At 39.5% G+C, this 14,221-nt stretch overlaps 2 protein-coding genes across 2 annotated transcripts; one reads left to right on the forward strand and one right to left on the reverse strand.

Annotated features, from left to right (window-relative positions):
* Positions 1-199: 199 nt before the first annotated feature.
* On the reverse strand, positions 200-3,118 carry LOC147872278 (juvenile hormone esterase-like). The gene is made up of 2 exons (XM_087357896.1): positions 2,903-3,118; positions 200-364 (listed from the first exon to the last, which is right to left on the reverse strand). Exons 1-2 carry the CDS (start codon positions 3,116-3,118, stop codon positions 200-202), a joined length of 381 nt encoding a protein of 126 aa, XP_087214022.1.
* A 4,672-nt stretch (positions 3,119-7,790) lies between these two features.
* On the forward strand, positions 7,791-13,105 carry LOC110835200 (polyubiquitin-C). The gene is given in 4 exon segments (XM_087358151.1): positions 7,791-7,877; positions 10,456-10,646; positions 11,430-13,022; positions 13,025-13,105. Coding segments are annotated over 3 exon segments (1,827 nt in total). The 5' UTR covers positions 7,791-7,877; position 10,456; the 3' UTR covers positions 13,069-13,105.
* The last annotated feature ends 1,116 nt before the right edge of the window (positions 13,106-14,221 follow it).

Raw genomic sequence — 14,221 nt, forward strand, 5'->3', positions numbered from 1 at the left:
TGTAATGCACTACCAAAACGCCAGTAACTAAGAAACAAATGCTAATTCGATGATGCCGGCTGGCACACTGATTCACTATGAATGTAGGCCCAACCAATTAGCGGCAGAAGCTCGTACTACATCCGGTTCGCCCTCTATTGACACAGTGTGTAAACTTTCCGATCGCACCTCGTAAGTTGGAATAACTATAATAATTTATCTAACCTTGTGCTCCCAAGCGATAGTTGATGGTAACCAAGACAACTCCTTCAACTAACAAGTTGTCCGCGCCGTACAAACTAGTGGCTGAAGACCCGAAGTATAAGGCGCCACCGTGAATGTACACCATCACAGGCCTGAGAATTTCGGCTGTATGATGAGGTAACTGGAACAGGAAAAAAGCATTATGAAAAATCCAGAGAACATTTATTGCGTCATTTACTTGCCAATACTCAATTTAATGTCGAACTTATGTATCACACACCGATTGCTTTCTTAGCCAGGACGTGTAACTTCGGCGTCTGTCCGTGCCTCATAAAACCGCATTTCCCACAATCTGACAGCCTGCATCGTGCTTTTACAAACGAGTTAGTGATTCAGTTATAAAGATTGGCCGCGAAGTGTCACGTGCTGCTACCAACAAGTGAGACACTTGTGCTTCGAAACTACTTCAGCTTTCGACTGAATTGTCTGCGAAGAAGAAGCACTAGTTTTATCACAAGCGGAATCGCTATTGAAGCAAGCAAACGAGCGGCATAAAATATTAAGAGGTTAATGTGTTCTCTTTTAGCCACTTTTATGAACGAGAGCAGTGAATTCGATGTCTTTAAACTTCTAATTTAATGTTGCGTTTGTTCATATACTTACTTACTTCGGATACGGGGAACGACCCTTTCTTCAAGTGCCTGAGCACTGCGGGCCCCAACTTTCCGTTGGCTTGATCTATAGACATTCGGTAGGACTCCATGGACGAGGGATCGGCCTGTCGGAAGGCCTCTACCTGTACACAGGACAGCACAACACAGAAAAAACACGGACAAACATCCATGGCTTGAGTGGGATTCGAACCCACGGTCCCAGCGACCAAGAGGCACGCCCACGACTCAGACCGCGCGGCCGCTGTGACGGCGCGTTTATTCATATTAACGAAATAACTTCTGTCTAATAAACTTTAAAGGAAAAAGTTGTTTTGTACGCGATTTAGTTTCATATTTCAAATACTCGATCCAATTTTCTTCAATCATTCTGCGTAGTTTTGTAAGAATAAATTAAAATCGTTAAACAAGCCGTAAATACAACATTCGAAGTTGAAGACCGTAAGTGACAGAGTCGCAACGGCGTAACATTGTCTATTTTCATGATGATCTCCTGGAGTTTAGTACCGTAGAGGCTGAAGATACGGCTATTAAGATTATTATTATTCAGTGTTCTGTCTTACGACAGGTCCATTGCTCTGCCCCAAAAGAGCTCTCCAGTTTTCCCTATTCTCAGCTCCTCGTTTTAATTCCTGAAACTTCTTCTATCCTTGCTTGAGATCGTCAGCTGTATCAGTCTTCTTCCCAGTCCTCGCTTTCCTTCAACCTGGCCTTCGATGATGTCACTCAGTAATCCATTCCTTCTCATAATATGTCCCAGCCAGTTAGCTTTCCTTCCTGCAGAATGTTTCTTTGCTCATTGACTCTCCTCAATACTTCTTCGTTGGTCACTCGATCCGTCCACCTGATCTTCTCTATTCTTCTCCAACACCACATTTCAAAACTCTCCAGGTATTTCTGTTCCTTCTTCCTGAGTGTCCAAGTCTCTGTTCCATACAGCGCGACACTCCATACGTAACACTTCACTAGTTTCTTCTTCATCTCCAAGCCCAACTTGCTAGTGAGAAGTATTCTCTTCTTGACGAAAGCTGCCTTGGCCATGGCTATCCTTGCTTTTACCTCCTTGGTGCATAGAGCGTCCGTCGTGATTATGCTTCCCAAGTACTTGAAATGCTCCACATTCTCCATCTGTTGGTTTCCAATTACAACGTTCAATGGTTCTGCTCTCGGTGCTATCCTCATTACCTTTGATTTTTCAATGTTGATTTCCATTCCATACTCTCTACCTGTTTCCACTAACTTGTCCATCATGTTCTGTAATTCCTCCTCTTCCTTCGCCAATATTACTAAGTCGTCTGCATACTTTACAGTCGTTATCACTCTTCCTCCAATTTTAAAGTCTCCTGTTCCCTCCAGAGCTTCCTTGGCAAGCCATTCCCCGTAGAGGTTAAAAAGAATTGGTGATAAGCAGCATCCCTGTCTTACACCTCTACCTATCTCAACGCTGTTGGTGTCTCCTGAGTCCAGTCTCAATTTGACTTTTTGCTGCATGTACAGGTTTTCGATTAGAATTACCGCGTGTTTATTCGTCTTTTACAGTTCATGCGACACCTATTTCCCAATTAATAACCTCCTTCGAATTCAAGTAATAGCCATTAAAAGGGTATCAGAAATAAGAGCGTACTTTCGCTTAATAAAATTCTGAGTTTGAATTCAATCCTGCTTAAAGTAACTCGCCAGTTGTCATCTGAACCCGTACAAACGGAATCCACATCCTCGCACTATTTGTGCAAAAGACATTGGATTCAATTTATGTAATTTACCGCTGATACATTTCCCCTTTTGATCGGCTTTAAGAAGTCTATTGAAAGTTTCGTAAAAAGTAAGACGTCGATATTTATCATTCAATTCGTCTCCCACGCAATGTTAGCTACTTCATGTATGATGTGACATTTTAGGTTCTAAGGTTTTTCCGTAATTTTGGTCCCAATTTTCCCCTGGACACCGCGATATTTTGCGAATACGACGCTCCGAATGATATGTGCACTTTTCACAAAATGCAGACCGCAATGTGAAACTTACATTGCTACTTATCATCTTCTCATTACCTTGAACTTGAGGTCGCCGACAGGAGGTTTGGCGTACGAAATTCCAAGAAACGCCACGTACTTTTTCCTGTTTCGGATAGATGCTAAAACTTTTCCCTTCAGAAAACCTTGTTGCACTCTAAGTATTAGTTTTCTTGAGATCTGCTCCTCCGACGCGAGGCTGCTACACATGCAGAGCATCACCAGTGCCAACGCGGGGATCCGTCGGCCCGCCATGTCTCCACATCTGTGCGCTGGACTCCAGAGATGCAGATCCATTTTAAGTTACTGCATTTTTAATTAGCAGCATAAAAAGTTACACTGGTTTCAATTATTCAGTTTAATTTAAAAATTTTGAAACACTTTCTTGTGTATATAGTATATTAAGAATGTGTGAGTCTTGTGGAAATGTAGGGGAATCAAATAGTAACCTAACAAGTCAGAACGAAATTACATGGTCAGATTTTGAGCGATATAAGTCTCCATTGTGACATGGATTAGAACCAGAAAGAGATAACAATTATGATTTCCACCTCAGTTTCCTTGAAAGAGAGATCTGCCAACTTCAAAGGCAATTACACTTCCATTGTCTACGTCAGAACTGCGAAACATGCGTTCTGTATGCCGCATGCGGTCCCCGGAAACATTTTCCCTCGCGCAGGGGTGATGGGGTCAATAGTTCCGGGCCCTTGAAAATCATTTTTCAAAATAATCAAGTATAATAAAACCCGACGTTATTTTTAAATAAGGGCAATGAAATTGCAATTCTTTCTTATGCAGCTTCTCATTATTATTAAATTTCCTTATAGAGAAAACATTTAATATTAATTATTCACGCTATATATTTATGATTAAATGTTAGAGTAATTGACTTCGCTGTCTTTTCAACTACCAACAATGTGTAGATATGGAAACCAACCAAAAAAGCCAACTAAGGGTGGAAGCCAGCGCAAGGGCAAGACGTCGTCCCTTGCTAGGTAACACCATTCCTGCGTACGAAACGCATTGCTGAAAATGGTAAACAGATCCTTATAACTAAAACGGGAATTTTGCTAACGCTAACGGGGTTCTATCGTGGCGGGAGCCTCGACCATTCAAACTAGGGTCATTTGCTGCTGTTGGGAGGTTATCCCGTCAGGCAACTTGTTCAAAGAATTTGGTTGGTTGGTTCTCGGAGGTTTGAGCCCAGAGAGGTAGGGGCGCTTCGTCAAACACAGTCTGTAAATTGGGACTGACAATGATCAGCTTTTATATGAACTCCTGGGTATATAACAATACAAGGAAAAGTATTGGCATTTCTAACCCACGACTGCAACAATGTTTGTTCAGCCTGCCATAACGTTCTTTTCTCGTTTCTTATACATGCAGTATAATAGCCTGAATTACAATTTTAAAGGAATAAAACGTGTTTCGTAGCCCAGAATCTTAATAAAAATATATGGATGCTAAGAAGTGGGGTATATATTCTGAACAATAATTCTAACACTTTACATCTCTTGATATATCGACATTATTAAAGCGTTTTAGGGAATTGTAAAGAAAAATATTTTGGTTTTATGAGCCTAATTTTCGACGAATCTCCCTATTATTATCTCCCTACAACAGCAGATTAAATCCGGGAAATACTTGCTATTATTGATTGCAAAGTATTTATGGGTGCAAAACGTGGTCTTTCACTTTGAGGGAGGAACATAGACTGAGGGTCTCAGAGAACAGAGTGGTGAGGAAGATGTTTGGATCCAAAACGGGAGTGGGACAAATAACAAAGAAAAGTGCATGACGAGCACCGATGTTGTTATGGTGAGGTGGGCAGGGGAGAACTGTTTGCAAGTTATTGGTTGGGAGACCAGAAGGGAGGAGACCACTGGCGTAGGTGGGGGGATAACATTAAGATGGACCTTCGGGAGATGAGACTCGATGGAGTGAACTGGATGCAACTGGCTCAGGATAAACCCCGGTGGCGGGCTTTTGTGAACATGGTGATGAAACTTCTAGTTCAGTAAAGAAAGTGGGCTATCCTTTGACAAGTCGAGTACCAATCGACTTTTCATAGAATAATTTGCACATTGCAGTATATGAGTAGCCTGGTGTAGGCCTGAGCTACGCATGCGGTAGAACAACATAGAGCTTTTGTGACTGTTCCCAACTGTAATTCTCGCGTTCATTTGATAAATTTAAATGACGTATTGTGCCTGTAGTGTATATAAATGTGTAACTTAGGCAGGAAATTTCTTAATCAAGTAAGATTTTAAGCACTTTTAGTTCTACAGAGAGAGAAGTACTCGAACAATTTATGCTTATGAAAAGGTGTAGCCTTCTGTTTCCAAAATTTATTTGTTAACTGTCTGGTTCTGCATCAAAGGTCACGCAATTTCTGAGGCATATTTTTGTCGTTAATTTTTTAAATCGGTTCACTAGAGTAGAATCATTTAAGACTTTATAGATTACATCGATATTTTATACTCAACGTCTAGGCACGTAGTTTATTTATAAGAAGATTTAAATTTATAAGAGTAATGACAAACACCCGACATGACTTAATATTGCCTATATCAGTCACATCTTCAGGGTGATTAAGCCAAGGAGGGTGAGATAGGCGGGGCATGTGGAGTGCATGGATTGGGCGAGAGGTGTGCACCGGGTATTTTTGGAAAGCCTGAGAAGAGTTCGCTGGGGAGACCTAGACGTAGATGGGATGATAACCTGAGGCGGGATCTATGGGAGACAGGAATTGAAGGAAACTGGATTTTCTTGGCCCAGGACAGGGTCTGGCGGAGGGCTTTGGTTAATTCGGTGCTGAAACTTCGTGTTCCGTAAACCGTCAAGGTAATTTGTTAGATTAGTCACATTTAGGGATTTTTCATTTTGTTTTGAATCTCAAAAGGCATTTCTATAACAAAGAAACAAACTGAGTCCATGGAGCAGAAGGCCACCTTGAGAATCTAACAGTAGCACAGGTAATCATGTACCTTGCCTTTTATGAAACATAAAGTTTCATGTCGTGTTTACAAGACCCCGCCTGTAAGCCACATCCACAAGCAGATGAAGTCAATCCACACCTTAATTCCCCACCTCTCTAAGACCCATTTTAATATTATCCCAGAAACTCATTGTATTCTCAAGTGACCTTTTCCTTTCAGGTCTGCCGATTATAAAGTTGCACTTCTTATCTCTGTCATGTGTACTACATGCCCCGCCCATCTCATCACACAAGATCTGACAGCCTACAATTTATTAATTAGTGAAGAGGTCTATAAATCTCCATATTATGCAATATTCACCATTCCCTTGTCAGTAACTCTCTCGCAGGACCAGATATTTTCTCAATACCGTGTTCTCTCTCAGTCACTCTCAGTTGATGTGCACACTCGCCAGTATGAAGAAAATTCGAATTTCGAAGGAGCAATTTCCAAGATGACCTCAAGCCAACTCCTGGCGTTGTCGAACATTACTTTATTTAGAGAAATGAAAGTGATTACAACTCATGTTTGTGTAATCTGTCGTTTCATCCGTCGCTAGGCCTGGCGACCACGATGTAGTTCAGGATTAGCTATAGGTATTTGTTTCTGGCCCAGTAAGGGGAATAAGACAAACATCCAAAATGAAGATGGCTGTCTTCTGTGTTGTTGCTCTTCTGTTGCTTTCTATTCTTCGTGATTCAATAAATGTATTTAAGCGTTTACCAACAGCAAGAAGCCAATAACAGGCAAACACTTATAATACATACAATAATAATGAAATAATAATGAAAAATATTACACAAACAGATTAACTAAACTTATACATGTACAGTATTAAACATAACAGCCAAACACAGGCAAGTCCAAAATAGAAACAATAATATACACAAAGAAAAATAAACGAAGAAATTAAATAAAAGCAAATAATCCTCCTAGGAAGCAATAATATAATTGTAAAACGTTAAAGAAATACAAGAAACAGATAACCAAGCTAGATCTCTCCCTTATTGAGAACGTGCCCCCAAGGGAGACAATGTTTATGCTAAATACGTCCAAGGATATACATACGTAATTTGCAGCGATGACGCACCTGGCTGAAGGACTATGTCTTAGCGCACTGCTCACACTAAAAGTAGAAAATTCTCTTATTTGCCTCGGCGGCACACGTAAACCAACAGGGTCAATAATGGAATGACATTTTATTTTTCTCTTGAAACATTAACATGAAATAACGCAACGAGTTGTCGCCATGTGGAATAAAGTGTTCTCAGATTTAAAGTAGATAAAATCGATCTCCAGCCCAGTCTCCTTGAAAAGAGATCTGCCAACTTCAGAGGCGATTACACTTCAATTGTCTACGCCAGAACTGCGATATATGCGTTCTGTATGCCACATGCGGTCCCAGGAAACATTTTCCCTATCGCAGGAGTGATGGAGTAAATAGCTCCGGGCCCTTGAAAAATTTAATCAAGTATAATAGAACCCGACGTAATTTTTAAATAAGGTCAAATGAAATTTCAATTCTTTCTTATGCCTCTTCTCATTATTATTAAATTTCCTTATAGACAAAACATTTAATATTAATTATTCACTTTTTACATTTATGATTGAATGTAACCAAATTATGTTAGAGTAATTTCCTTTGAATTTTTTCCAACTACGAACAATGTGTAAATATGGACCGACAATGGTCAGCTTTCATATGAACATCTGAGACTACAACAATGAAAAAAATGTATTTTAATTTCTAACCCACACCTGCAACAATGTTGGTTGGGCGTGCCATAAGGCTCTTTTCTCGTTTCTAATACACGCAGTATATAACTGCCTGAGTAAACCGTATTGCACTCCATTCCTTTACTAATTGTTACGTCACAGTTTTCGACGGCATTGTTGTATTTGTATATGTTGTCGTCAACAATCCGCTTATTATCATTATTGCGGAAAGAGCTGAGCTGTGAATCACTTGTAGAAGAAGTGCGCCGTACACTAGATAATTTTGTGCTGTGGTATCTTAAAATTGAACAAAGTTTGAGGTAAGGGATATTCTTTATTAATAATATTATAATTGTTATTATTATTATTATCATTATTATGTTTAATTGTCTATGGTATCGTGAGGGTTGGTGCGTAATTAAACATTCACATATCAGCAACGCCATATGTAAGATCTCGTTGAATCTAGAAGACTTTACTTCTGTAATGTTGGCTACCGGAGGAATTATGTAGCCACCTTCCTCCTTAAGGGAGGATAGCGGCTGGTTATATTTATGTCAAGTTAGTGGCAACGCCTGATTGTCTGATTTTATTTGTTCTCTCATAAATATTAAACATTTTGAAGTAGATTTGCCTTTGGACCGTTTTATGCGGCACGAGTTTGTTGTACTTCAAATACACGGAGTGTTTCGAATAAGCATTATCAATACGTCTGCTGCCTACACGCATATATGAGCTGCTAGGGACGCACTCCGACGAACTACGAAGTCGCTTGACGCTTATAAAAGAAGTTCCAGATTTATGCGTTTCACGTTCTGAAAACGCGAAAAATGGGAACCCCAACTATGAGCTGTAACTTTGTGAATTTTATTCGGACCATAGTGCGACTTGAAACTAGGCAGTATCCGACTCTAAGGAACATGTTTATCATGAATGGAGACGTACGACCTCATGTATAAGACTAATTAATTCTTACATTTTGTATGGTGTTAGCAGCGTATGATGATGTGGTCTTTTGTAGAGTTCTATGTTGTTTTTTTTTAAATTTATTTTATCCATGCAAGCACCAACGACATAAGTACAGTAACATTGTTAAAATGGTATGGATAGGAATAGTGTAGGAGATCCAAAAAGACCTAGGCGTCGATGGGTCAGTATTAAAAACCAAAACAGATTTGAGAGAAATAGGATTGGATGGTGCGTACTAGATTAAACTGGCTCAAGGGAGGGGTCCTTGGGCGCTCCTATGAAGTCAACAGTGAGCACAGATATTACAGGTAGTGCTTTTTTTGTTTCATAAAAGGCTGGAAATTTCTTGTGTAACAAAGCATTGCTTTTCGAGATCTCCGCACTTACTTAATTAGTTGAGGCGCAAGACTAGTTACATAACCTAAAAATCCTATACTATCTTCCTAAAGACGGAGTTTCATCCCTCATGTCGTGTTCTACAGATACATTGATTATACTGGTATGATTCTTTTACCATGGGCCTCTTTCTTTCCCAAATTACAGTTCTTGCTGCTGTGCTATATTCTAACACCTTGACAAATTCAGTAAATTTTTATGCAAAATGCAGTAAGTTAGAGTACAAACTTACACCACTGTCCAACAAAAATTTTCATATACATTCAAAAATAAGTGCATAAAGTCATTTCCTGTAAGTGGAAAATTTGAATTTACGTAGCCTTGCAAACATGTTATAGAACTGTACATGTTAAAATGCACGTGTATTCTCTCCTAATCTCTTTGACATTCCTACATCTGTTTTTCACATCATCCTTTGCCTCATTCTTGCTGATGTTGGTACCACGTTTAGTTCATGATTATGGTTTTAGTAGGTGTGTAATTTCCAAACATTGTAGGTAAGGCTTTACTTTTGACGTAAATACGTCGATACGGAAGGATCATTCGGCAAAAAAGTGAAAGGAAAACTTGTAAAATCCATATCAACAATGTGTAAATGTGGACCAACAACAATGGCCAGCTTGCATTGTGTCATATGTTTACTCGGCATTGTTGTGTAACATTATTACCGCCAACAATCCTCTTTCGTTATTTCGGAAGAGCTGAGCTGTGAATCGGTTGTAGAAGAAGTCCGTCGTAGACTATATAATTTTTGCTGGTAAAAACATTTTAGAATATCACAAGTACTTATCTTATATAAGAATTATTATATTACATTACATTTTATTACATTAAGGAGACGTATTTACATCAGATTCTCCGGAACCGTGGTTCCACTCTCAGCTTTTGACGTAAATACGCCTATACGGAAGGGTCATTCGGCAAAAATGGGAAAGGAAAATATGTAAGATGGTTACCTATGAAATATCAACAATTTGTAAATATGGACCGACAACAATGGACATCTTGCGTGCATTGTTATGTTATGTCGGCATTGTTGTGTTATATTACTGCCGCCAACAATCCGTTTTCGTAACACGATGGATAACATTGAAGATAACATTACATTATATTCCCCTGAAGGGGGGGGGGGTTGGTCAAGTGTTTTAACCCCCTATTCGGGGGCGTTAGTTTAGTTTCTTACTCAATATTTTAAAACTCAACCAACATCACCGAAGGAGGTTGTTTGCTTTTCAAACACTTGACTCTAGAGAAAGCGCTCTGAAAGAAGCGCGTTTCTCTAGTAATTTAAATACAGAGACGTATTTACGTCAAATTCTCCGGAACCGTGGTTCCACTGTCAACTTTCTTATACCTCTAAAAATTTAAATATCTTGGTAACAATGGGAGACTTACAAGTGTATGTTTAATTTATCCTTAATAGATTTACATAATATACATTCTTGATGGTTCTGGACAAGGGATTACTGTACTTACATCTGTGCTTTTATATATTTGGAGAAGTTGTACAAGTAGTGAATTTTGTATTGACAGAATGCAAATCTTTGTGAAGACTCTCACTGGAAAAACCATTACCCTTGAAGTTGAACCGTCTGACACCATTGAAAACGTGAAACAATATCTTCAGGAAAAGGAAGGAATTCCTCCTGATCAACAACGATTAAATTTTGCAGGAAAGCAGTTGGAAGATGATCGTACACTCTCTGACTACAATATACAGAAAGGTGAAAAAGGGTTACTGTATAAGAAATTTGTATGCATTACATAAGTTTCCACCAGTTATAATTTACAGAAACTAAGAACATGAAATTTCTGTAAAAAATCAACTACTGTGCTGGTGAACAAAGGTGGTAAGAGTTGAGGGGCATTGTTAAGTTCACTGCACAGATGATATTGTTTTCACATTCCCATTTACTCATTTGTTCTTTGCCTTTCATCGGAGAGTTGGTGTTAAAATTCCTGCATGCACATTCAATCATTTGTGCACTAGCAGTCAGGCCAATTGTTGGATTTCGTGGAGGTTGATCCACATAAAGGAAAAATGTTTCGTACTTAAGGGCGACACAAAACAGAATGACATTTATGACAAAATTAAGAACAGATTAAATTCACAGAATACTTGCTATCATTTAGCCAAAATCTTATTTTCCCCCATCTCAAATATAAAAACTAAAAATTAAAATAAAATAAATATTCTGCCAATTGTACTGTATGGCTGTGAGACTCGGTTTTCACTTTGAGGGCGGATTATAGATTAAGGGTCTTTCAGAAAGACTTGAGAAAGATATTTGGACCTAAAAGGCAGGTAGACATCTTGAAGAAAATTTCGTAATAATAAGCCCAAATGATCTGCTTCATATCTTTCTGAAATATTAAATGATTGGGAGGTCTTCCACTAGAATGATAGCTTTTTTGTTGAAGTATCTTTGTGAAAGTATTTATAATCTCTGTTATACTGATAGAATATCACATCTGGATTAGAGTGACATGTTTTATTTTGTATATAGAATCCACTCTCCACTTGGTACTGAGTGTGCGTGGTGGCATGCAGATTTTCGTGAAGACCCTGACAGGGAAGACCATCACTCTGGAGGTAGAGCCAGCTGATACCATTGAGAATCTAAAGAAAAAGCTGCAGGACAAGGAAGGTATCCCCCCTGACCAGCAGCGACTTATGTTTGCTGGCAAGCAATTGGAAGATGGCCGCACCTTATCAGATTACAACATCCAGAAAGAATCCACGCTCCACTTGGTACTGCGTCTGCGTGGTGGCATGCAGATTTTCGTGAAGACCCTGACAGGGAAGACCATCACTCTGGAGGTAGAGCCAGCTGATACCATTGAGAATCTAAAGAAAAAGCTGCAGGACAAGGAAGGTATCCCCCCTGAGCAGCAGCGACTTATGTTTGCTGGCAAGCAATTGGAAGATGGCCGCACCTTATCAGATTACAACATCCAGAAAGAATCCACCCTCCACTTGGTACTGCGTCTGCGTGGTGGCATGCAGATTTTCGTGAAGACCCTGACAGGGAAGACCATCACTCTGGAGGTAGAGCCAGCTGATACCATTGAGAATCTAAAGAAAAAGCTGCAGGACAAGGAAGGTATCCCCCCTGACCTGCAGCGACTTATTTTTGCTGGCAAGCAATTGGAAGATGGCCGCACCTTATCAGATTACAACATCCAGAAGGAATCCACGCTCCACTTGGTACTGCGTCTGCGTGGTGGCATGCAGATTTTCGTGAAGACCCTGACAGGGAAGACCATCACTCTGGAGGTAGAGCCAGCTGATACCATTGAGAATCTAAAGAAAAAGCTGCAGGACAAGGAAGGTATTCCCCTTGACCAGCAGCGACTTATCTTTGCTGGCAAGCAATTGGAAGATGGCCGCACCTTATCAGATTACAACATCCAGAAGGAATCCACGCTCCACTTGGTACTGCGTCTGCGTGGTGGAATGCAGATTTTCGTGAAGACATTGACAGGGAAGACCATCACTCTGGAGGTAGAGCCATCTGATTCCATTGAGAATCTAAAGAAAAAGCTGCAGGACAAGGAAGGTATCCCCCCTGACCAGCAGCGACTTATTTTTGCTGGCAAGCAATTGGAAGATGGCTGCACCTTATCAGATTACAACATCCAGAAGGAATCCACGCTCCACTTGGTACTGCGTCTGCGTGGTGGCATGCAGATTTTCGTGAAGACATTGACAGGGAAGACCATCACTCTGGAGGTAGAGCCAGCTGATACCATTGAGAATCTAAAGAAAATGCTGCAGGACAAGGAAGGTATCCCCCCTGAGCAGCAGCGACTTATATTTGCTGGCAAGCAATTGGAAGATGGCCGCACCTTATCAGATTACAACATCCAGAAGGAATCCACGCTCCACTTGGTACTGCGTCTGCGTGGTGGCATGCAGATTTTCGTGAAGACATTGACAGGGAAGACCATCACTCTGGAGGTAGAGCCAGCTGATACCATTGAGAATCTAAAAAAAAAGCTGCAGGACAAGGAAAGTATCCCCCCTGACCAGCAGCGACTTATCTTCGCTGGCAAGCAATTGGAAGATGGCCGCACCTTATCAGATTACAACATCCAGAAAGGATCACCCTGCACTTGGTTCTTCGCCTCCGAGGTGGTTTCTAAAGAGCCCACCTCAAACTTCAGAGCACCAGCATACATTTTTAATGTGTACCTGTTAAATAAGATGTGTCATTTCTTTTTATTAGCTTCTTGACAGAATTTGCTTTCAGTCATAATTTAGTTTCTCTTAATGAACAGATGATTTGCAATGATTGATTTAAAAAAATTAATACACTTAATAAATATCTTAATCAGTAAATATATCTTTGTTATTTTTAATCTTCATATAAAGATGTTTTCTCTCTTTTGTATTAAAGGTTGTAAACATTCTCATAATCCTGCTGTTAATAAATCTTAACAATCAAACTAAGTACTTCACATTTTATTTTAATATTTGTGTTAACTATACAGGTACTCCATAGACTAAAACTAAAACATACATAAAACTATGTGAAAAAGACATAATCTTCTGGATTGTTATGCTGTGTCATCTAGTAGAAGTTTTTCGATGTTTCAGGGGTCTTCACTGCCTCCATCATCAGAGCAGTGAGTGATGATGAGGCAGCAAAGACCTCTGAAATGTAGGTAAACTTTTACAAGACTACATGGTAGAATATCCTAGAAGACAAGCAACTTTAGACTTACTGCCATGAAAACCTAAAATCCTACTAAGACAAAACTTTGTTTCAGCCAGTTTTTATAAATTGGAATAATTTCGAAACACAATGTCCTATGCTTGCTTGTAGTAGTTTTGCTTGAATTAAATGCGGCGCAGATTTACAATATTTCAGAGGCAGTTTCACTGTGTAAGATGGAGAAAGTGTATGAAAGACAACAAGTACGGATGTTTGTAAATCGTAACAATTCCAGTGTACTTACTAGGATATTTACTCTAGATTCTCTATTCATGAATGCAAACTTTTGAGATGGTGTAACTATATTTGTGCAAGAATCTCCTATTTATAATTTGGTCAAGGTCCGGCTGTACTAGAGTTATGGGATAACAATATTTTTCATTGAACTTATTCACAAACAGCACAACTTCCAGAAAACGTGTACTGTGCATAATACGTGTTAAATTTTTCATTACAACTTTTGCTTGAAACATATTTGGCTCTCATAATTATTCGTGCTACAGATATGTTCTGCAATGCATGTTGGTATTTATGTAATGTGTCCATCATTGTCTTTTTCAACTATAAGTACGTACAATGTA

The sequence above is a fragment of the Zootermopsis nevadensis genome, unplaced genomic scaffold (assembly GCF_977971745.1).
Source record: "Zootermopsis nevadensis isolate Lab colony 2312 unplaced genomic scaffold, Znev_1.0 Znev_ptg000029l, whole genome shotgun sequence".
In the NCBI taxonomy this organism is placed as follows: domain Eukaryota; kingdom Metazoa; phylum Arthropoda; class Insecta; order Blattodea; family Termopsidae; genus Zootermopsis; species Zootermopsis nevadensis.